Source organism: Eublepharis macularius, chromosome 6 (genome assembly GCF_028583425.1).
Source record: "Eublepharis macularius isolate TG4126 chromosome 6, MPM_Emac_v1.0, whole genome shotgun sequence".
NCBI lineage: Eukaryota > Metazoa > Chordata > Lepidosauria > Squamata > Eublepharidae > Eublepharis > Eublepharis macularius.
This window is the reverse complement of record NC_072795.1, coordinates 51,437,342-51,445,495: the sequence shown is the minus strand read 5'-3', so window position 1 is coordinate 51,445,495 and position 8,154 is coordinate 51,437,342. Positions and strand designations below refer to the sequence as shown.

Below are 8,154 nucleotides of genomic sequence, written 5' to 3'. Positions count from 1 at the left end.
CGGCCCGAGGTTGATTTTGGCTGCAACCGTTCCTTTCTTTCGATTCCAGCCAGTGCGATGTGTTGCCAAGTTCAGTTGAGGAGATTCTGGGTGCCAGCCTGAGATCCCTTCAGAAGAGCGGGACTTTTGCTTTCCTAACACCTACACATTTGGATTTCTGCGAAATAATCGCAGAAATCATGGGCTGGGGAGGAGGGAAGAGATTTGGTTTTTTAAGGGCATGATCCAGCCAGTTAAACCCTTTTCAGAGCAGTTGGCTGCAGAGGAAATTATTTAAGCTTGCGTGTCACTGATTTCAGCTTTGGCTGGGGTTTTTCGGTTGGGCGCTAGCTTTAAAAAAGAGAAAGAAAGTTCTGTAAAAGCGCACAACTGCCTGAGCCGTTCGTGCTCTTCCCCCTTCCCCACCCCCTTCCCCTTCTAACTACGTGGAAGGCCGAGGATGCGCACTCTGTCAGCGGGGAAGAACGATTTGCAAGGCCGGCGGCAGGCAGCGGGATGAAACAATCCTTTGGGTCAGGCCGGACACCTCAGAATTTTGCTTCTGCTTTGCGGCAGGGAAATCTTCCCCACTGCCCGACTCCCACTGACGTTAACGGCTTCTCGAGACATTTATGGCTCCGTTCAGGCCTTCCGCTGCAATAAATCTTAATGCCTCGTTGCTTTTGCTGTAGGGCTCGCGCAGTCTTTCGAGCACAAAAAGCAGGGGCCCAGACCCAAAGAAATGATGCCTCCAGGCACCTACATAAGCCTGTGCCGGTCCAACCACTGGCAGCGGGGCTGGACGGAGGAGCTGCAGGATCGCGTCGCCCCCCCTCCAATTCCGGGTCCCACGGGCAGCCCGGGGGAAGGAAGTTTAGCAAGGGGATGAAATGCAGGCTTAGGGCAGGTCAGACACCAGAGCCTCGGGGAGCCTTCTCGCTTCTCTCCCCCGCCCTGGAGATTCGTAGGCAGAATGCTGGTTTTGAAAGCCAGTTCGGCGACATTTTGAAGAACTTTCCTTAACCCACAACGACCACTCTCCATTTTCAGTCCCTTTTTAAGCCTGTGAATTAACTTCATCAAAACCAAAGCGGGTGCCTAAGATTGAGCTGCATTATAGCAGAGGCAAAAGGCAACCGACACTGAAACAGGAAGGTTACCTCACGGGCAATTCTGGGCCAAACCCACCGCCTCAAAACCCAGTCGCTCCGGTGCTGAGTTTACTAAGAAAAAAGTCCTCAAGGGTCGAGGGGCCTGACACCCCCCCCCATTCTTCTGCGTGACTGGCAGTTTCCCAGAGCTTGCTCTTTCTGGGGACACCCCCCCACACACACACACACGATATTGCACCTTTAAAAACTGGCTGATTGCTCGTGGGACCGTAAGCTTGGGAGGCTTGGCGCTCATTTCATCAGAGGGGCATGGAGGTGCATTTTGCGCAGAACTTCCTAACTGTTCCTCTGAGCATGCCACAGAGAACAATAACGGGGGTGGCGGTGGGCTCAAGGCATTCAAGTAGCTGTTGCAGCAGCTGGATAAAACAGGAGTCCTTAAGGACAAACAAAAGGCCCCCCTTCAATCACATGCATGCGGATAGGAGTTCAGAAAAGTAGACGGAGCTGTACTTCAGAGCAAAGCCCTCTCCGCTAACTGCCGTGCACCCCCGCCCCTCGCACACGGTCTCCAGCCCGGGCCGTGTGTGTGTGTGAACGGATTTTCCCTCCCCTGCGCTGCGCATGTCCCCGCTGAACCCCGGAGTGCAGAAGCCCCAAAGCCGCCCACTTTCGAAGTCCCGCCCGGTTTTAGGGGCGATCACGCCGACTTGAACCTTGCTCGAGCGGGTTTTGGACTGGGGTGCCTGATGCGGGAGGAAGGCGGGAAAGGGCTCGGGAAGTCTTATGGGAACATACGTTTGCTAGTGTGTAAAGTACCACTAGACACGTCCCTGTTTGGGCTTCAGCAGATGAACCCGGCTTCTTTCCGCTCTGGAATTAATCAAGACTTTGGCCACATTTTCCTTCTATCTCCAAAACAAAAGCCTTGCCCACCGCTTCGCTGACTGCATTTGCAGGGGCCCAACAGATCCTTTATTTCACTTCCAATCTCATGTGCAAGCCCCTCCTGTGGCTAGCGGGGCTTTATTGCCAAGCAACCACCCTGAGCACATTTATTTTCGCCTCAGCCCCACCGACTGTCCCAGTTAGGACTCTTCGGGCTAAATTCAGAAGGAATGCTTGCTTGCTGCACAAGGGCAACAGGGGCGGGAGGAAAGCAGGGAAAGGCGGGGGGGGGGGCTGCCTTGTGCACGTGTGGATGCCAGAGCAAAAGTGCAGAGCAATGCAGTGGGCAAGCTAGCACACCAACACCTCCTGCCCCCAACACACCACGCAAGCAGCCCCATTCGGTTAACTGCCGGCCTCGCTTCCAAGCACTGGCACATGCCAGGGAGAACTTCGCCTTCACAATTCCCCCGGAGAAGACTGTGCTCGTGCGAGATGGACGGTGCCCAGCACGGATGTCTCCCCCGACCCTCACCCCAAGCCCGAGCTGCTCTTCGCTCTCCCTCCCTGTTCAGGAAAAGCTCGATACGACTGAAAAATGCTTTCTCGGGATCAGATCACAAAGGAAGCCGGGCTTTTCATAGCTGCTGCTGCTGCTATGAAAATCCGGGCCAGGAGGACCGACCTCCGAGAACGCCCTCAAACTACCGCCGCTTGAGTAGGCCCAGGCGGCTCCAGGAACCAAGTGATCCAAGAGGATAGCAACCCTGGCGCTTAACAGCCGGTCACAAATCTGCGGCTGGGAAAGAAGCAATGGACAGAAGGAGATCCATTCAGGGGCTCCGGTTGAATTCGGCTGCATGGCGGGCGGCTTCTCTCCTTTTGCTTTGAGAATTTGCAGCAGGACGAAGCAGTTCGGAGCAAGGGGACACAAGCGCCGCCTCCGTTTGTCTCCCTCCTGATCAGTAATTAGGCATTAGGAAGGCGAATAGTTTTCCCTGTTGGGAGAAATCTACCCCAAATTCTCTATTGTGTCTTCCTAATATCACCCCAAACTTTAAAGGCCTGAGGGGGGAAATCGGTTGAGCTCAATGGGACTTTTAGCCAAGCACACTTCGGACCTAGTGGTAAGCAGGGCACGGTGCGCGTCACAGATTAGCCTAGGAAGCTTTGTAGGCGCCCCTACACCAAAGGCAGCGCAATTGCCGTGTAAACGTAGCCTGGGATCAAGAAACCAGGAATCCCCGCTAAATGGAAGAATTAAGAAGGGTCGTTCCTGCCCCTGTCCTCCTTGGAAGTAAGCCTTAGAAATCCCCATAGAATTCGCCTCCAAATAAGGCTGCAAATCTCGGGCATAAAGTCGCATCCAACCCCCTGGAATTTACTTCCGCAGAGGATCAAGCTGCACGAAAGCCTAGGCATGGCGGGGCTTCTAAAACAAACCACCCGACCGTCAGCAAGATACAAGTCAAAATGCACCCCCTCTCCCCAATAACATCTGATCTATGTCTTATTGGGGGGGGATCCATATTTTTAATTCTGTACACATTTGTCTTTCCCCCTTCTTCTCCTGCAAGGAGGGCTCACGCCACAGAAATGGGCTCTAAATTATCCCAGAACATTTCCCGTCCCCTCCCCCTCCATTCTGGTCGCCATTAAAGCAGAAGCTTCGGGAGGTTTAAAACGGTGCAAGCAAAGGCAGCGGCCGGTGGCCACCAACGCCGCAGGCCTCTCGGCTCAGTCTTTGCTTCGGAGGAGTTCCCGAGCCTAACCGGATTCATCTGCCCCTCCAGCTTCAAAGGAGTTGGCTTCAGAGGCAAAAGGGATAGCATCCGGCTATTTGGACTAAAATTCGGAGCATATTTGCTTAGAACTAAACCCCACTAAAACCAACGGATTTTACTTTCTAGTAAACATGATTCAAGTCAAGCACTGACTTGGAAATAAAACCCCCTCGAGTCAAAGAAACTGGCCACGGAGTTAATTCCATGGATATATCAAATGATATATTTGATATATTTGATATGTGATCAGGCGCTTCTGAGACAGACTTAACACCGCCAACCCACAGATCAGTAGCATCCACCCAAGAGGAGAGAAGAAAGCCAAACATTTCGCTGTGCTAAGAAAAAAGAAAATAGAAAATACTTTGCAGGATCTTAAAAAATCTTTTGAAAAGATCCGCAGGTGGCACTCCCCTTCCCATAATTTAATCGCCGGCACATAGCCTATAAATGCCACAGGCACCTTTTAAAAACGGGCCTACAATAGTGTTCACAGTCGTGTGTGCCCTCCACACCCACAATTTTAGCCACTTCAAGAGGAGGAGAAGTTAATCAGATATAAACTTGCTCTCTCCTCTGTACCTGCAACAGTGATTGGAAACTCCAACTATGAAGGAAAACCAAACGCTTATTAAAAGAGAGAAAACATTTTATTGGAGACTACAAAATTCAAAGATACAACCAAAGTGCTAGGCCATTCTAGAAAAGTTGGTCCCAGAATGGTATAATACCAAAAACAATCAGAAAATCGCTATAATTCCCTCCCACCCCACCCCATTTTAAACACATTTCTCCCCACAGGGACCCCAACTTAAAAAAAAAAAGACTCTGAAAACAGCCTAGCAAGTATCAAGAGCTTCTGGGTCAAAAATACCAAAATTATCTTTAACATTCTTTGAAAAATAATATACAATACTGTACTTGGAAAAATAAGTCTCCATTGTTATTACTATCAATAATAATATCGTGGAACAGTCTCATTTTGTCCAAATATAATTTTAGACGTATAAAATTACTCTATCTTGAGAAGACATCTTCTACTTAAAAAAATACATATATACACACATATATCTATTTATTGCTCCCCAAAGTGATCTCAAATAAAATCAGCATGGCTACTGGACACTTTGAAAAGCGGAGCTTACTCGAATACAGTCCCCAAGTAAGTACTATTTGGACAGAAAGGCAGGTTTGAAAAAAGAAGTGCAAATTTCCTCCCAGGCAATCAGAACCGTCTTCTGTTCTGACACACAGGACCAAAAACAAGCCGGGAAGCCCAGGAGTCTTTCGCTTTATTTCCGCACCAACTATTCTCAGAAAATTAGTATTTTTTATAGCAGTGACTGGAGATTGAAGATAGATTAGGGTTTTTTTTAATGAAGCGCTTTCATTTAAATATCTGTACCGGGATCTTAAACTTATTTGTGACTTGGAGCTCATTCCTCACCCTAAACATATTTAGAACGAGAACCCATTGAAGTAGAAGGGAGAGAGCTTCAGGCAGGTGCATTGAGCCTCGGGTTGAAACTGACTCGGGATAAACCCACTTCGTCCCCTATAAATTCGATCTGTGTGGGAATTTAATCTCCACCGTTTTACCTGGATTCGTGTTCAAAAAAGTGTGCTTAATAGCGCAATTGTAAGGGCACTTTTTTTCTGCGAGTAAGCCCCATTGAGTAGACTTGAGTCGGATTCTCTAGGATTGTTCCGTCAGATTGTCTACATTACTTAGAAATCCACTGAAATCAGCGGGTTTTACACTTTGGTTTGACTTAGCTCTGTTCAAGATATTAGATGCAATCCTGGCCCCAAAATGTCAATGGTTGTACAACTGCGCAGGCTTGCTTAAATCCTCTTAAACTCAATGAGACATAAATACTGGACAATCCAACGAGATGTCTTGATTTGGCGGATAAGTCCCATCGATTTAAATAGGACATACTTCAAAGTAAACATTTCCGGCTTTTTCAGGATTGGTCCCTTAAGGATTACATTTGATTACTTTAGATGGTCCAGATCCCGGATCACGTTATTGATTCGTCATGTTTATATCCGTATCGATAATAGCCATTGCTAGAGATATAAACGTAACTCATCAATACAAATGATCTAACAAACTAACGCAGCCGTCCTAAACAGTTTTACTAGGGAATAAGCCCCATTGAGCTCCACAGGACTTGCTTCTGAATAAACATGTCTTAAAGACTGTGCTGCACAGCTCTCAAATCTGTAGCAATAAAGAAATATCCCTTAGTCAAGTTTATTATTCAGTTCTTATCGAACTAGAATTTCCCCTCCATTTTTTCTGTAACTCCTCTTGCATACACGGAAAGGAAAGTAATTGCGCGTGAAATAAACGAGACCAACATGCCGCTGGTGAACCCGTCAGGTAAAAGCAAACTCGGCCGCTTTGGTTACTTCTGCAGGAGAGTGTCAGTTTCAAGGAAATGGACAGGAGAGCAGCGAGCTGGGCGCGCGTGGGTGTCGGTTGCAAAAACGCCGCACCTGAAACGTTTGTGCTGCCTACGACCAGAAAGCGAAGCTGCTAAAGAAAAAGAAGGGGGCTGGGGGAGAGACAAAATTCTCGGCACTTACGCGGCCTTGGCGCAGCCCCGGAGCAGAGCTTAGACTTTTCCCCAAAGGCCACAGATTCTCTAGAGCGCGCGGTTCTCTCCCGGGGGCACCGCAGGTCCCTGGCGCGTCGCAGGAGGCGGGCGAGCCGCGCGGGCAGCAGCGGAGGCCGGGCCGGGCTCAGATGTCTATCCGGGAGTGCAGGGCGCCGTGCTTGCCGTCGTGGTCCCAGTAGGAGCAGTGCATCATGGCCAGCTCGGGCGGCTGGCGCGCGCAGGCGAACTGCAGGCCGGCGGGGGCTCCGTTGGGCGCCGCCTGGGGCGCGGGGCTGCCGGCCGAGGCAGCGGCGGCCACGGCGGCGGCGGCCACGGCTGCGGCGCCCAGCTGCTGCGCGGCGGCGGCGTGGTGGTGGTGGTGGTGGGCGTGCGGATGGTGGTGGTGGTGGGCGTGCGGGTGGTGGTGCGGGTGGCCCATGCCGTTGTAGGAGTTCACCATGGTGGGCAGGCGCGCGTATGGCCCGTAGGCGGCGGCGGGCGAGCCGGCGGGCGAGAGGCAGGCCGCGCCCTTGCCCGGGCTGACCGGGCTGCCGCCGCCGCCGCCCCCGGCCGCCCCGCCGCCGCCCTCCATCTGGCAGGCCGCGTAGGAGGCGGGCGGCTGGGGCGGCGCGGCCTGCGCCAGCGACCAGGAGGCGGCGGCGGCGGCGGCGGCGTTGAGGAAGGGCGCCTGCAGGTACTTGGCGGGCGGCGAGGCCAGGTAGCCGTAGCCCGCCGCCGCCTCGGCCGCGGCGCCGAAGAGGCCCTTGCCGGGCGCGAAGTGGGCGGCGGCGGCGGCGGGCGGGCGGAAGGGGCGCTTCATGCGGCGGCGGCGGCGGTAGTTGCCCTTCTCGAACATGTCCTCGCAGGCCGGGTCCAGCGTCCAGTAGTTGCCTTTGCGCTCGCCGCCGCCCTCTCGCGGCACCTTGATGAAGCACTCGTTGAGCGAGAGGTTGTGGCGGATGCTGTTCTGCCAGCCCTTCTTGTTCTTCTCGTAGAAGGGGAACTTGCCGATGATGTACTGGTAGATGCCCGACAGCGTCAGCCGCTTCTCGGCGCTCTCGCGGATGGCCATGGCGATCAGCGCCACGTACGAGTAGGGCGGCTTCTGCGAAGGGTCGCCCTTCTCCGACGAGCCGCCGCCGCCGCCCCCGGCTCCGGCGGCCGCCGCCTTGCTGGGAGCCGGGCTCAGCTCGCCCTTGGCCCCCGGCTCGCCGCCCAGGCCGGGCTCCTTGGCCGCGTGCAGCAGCGCCACCGTCTCTTCGGGAGGGGGCTCCGGGTAGCCCGTGGCCATCATGGCACCACCTGCTGCTGCGGCCCGCCGAAGGTCTCCGCTTGCGAAGGGGACCCCCCCCCCCGGATCTCGGCAGTGGCTCCCCGAGATCTCGGAGGAGGATCTGCTCCAAGCGCCTGGCTCGCCTGCCTGCTTTAAGCCCTGCCTGCGCCTGGTGGGCTCTTGGCTTCCCCCCTCCCTCCCTCCCTCTGTCTTTCAAGAGGCAGCCAGCCCAGCGTCGCCTCTGATCAGCAGGCTCAGATATCCGCTCGCTGCTCTTTTGGACTAGCTCTTTTCTGATTTGTATGGGCTCCGCCGAGTTCCGCTTTCGTCAGGATCGCTGGCTCTCTCCCTCTCTCTTTCTCCCCTCCGCCCCCCACCCGGCCTGGGAGCCAGCTGGGCACGGGCGAGTTCATGGCAAAGTCACCGCGCGCGAGTCCACCCTAGGAGGAAGTCAGATGCTTCAGCCGAAGGGGTCCCCGAGCAACGAGAAAGGGGGCGGGGGGGGCAGTCTT

General features: G+C 53.8%; 1 protein-coding gene across 1 annotated transcript; it reads right to left on the bottom strand.

Moving 5' to 3' along the window:
- Window positions 1–4,562: 4,562 nt before the first annotated feature.
- Window positions 4,563–7,663, bottom strand: FOXL2 (forkhead box L2). Its single transcript, XM_054983307.1, has one exon. The coding sequence runs from the start codon at window positions 7,661–7,663 to the stop codon at window positions 6,515–6,517; it is 1,149 nt and encodes a 382-aa protein (XP_054839282.1). The 3' UTR covers window positions 4,563–6,514.
- Window positions 7,664–8,154: the final 491 nt, after the last annotated feature.

What these genes read in the sequence shown, in the direction of transcription:
- FOXL2 (XM_054983307.1), bottom strand. Translation starts at nt 7,663, where the DNA reads ATGATGGCCACGGGCTACCCGGAGCCCCCTCCCGAAGAGACGGTGGCG.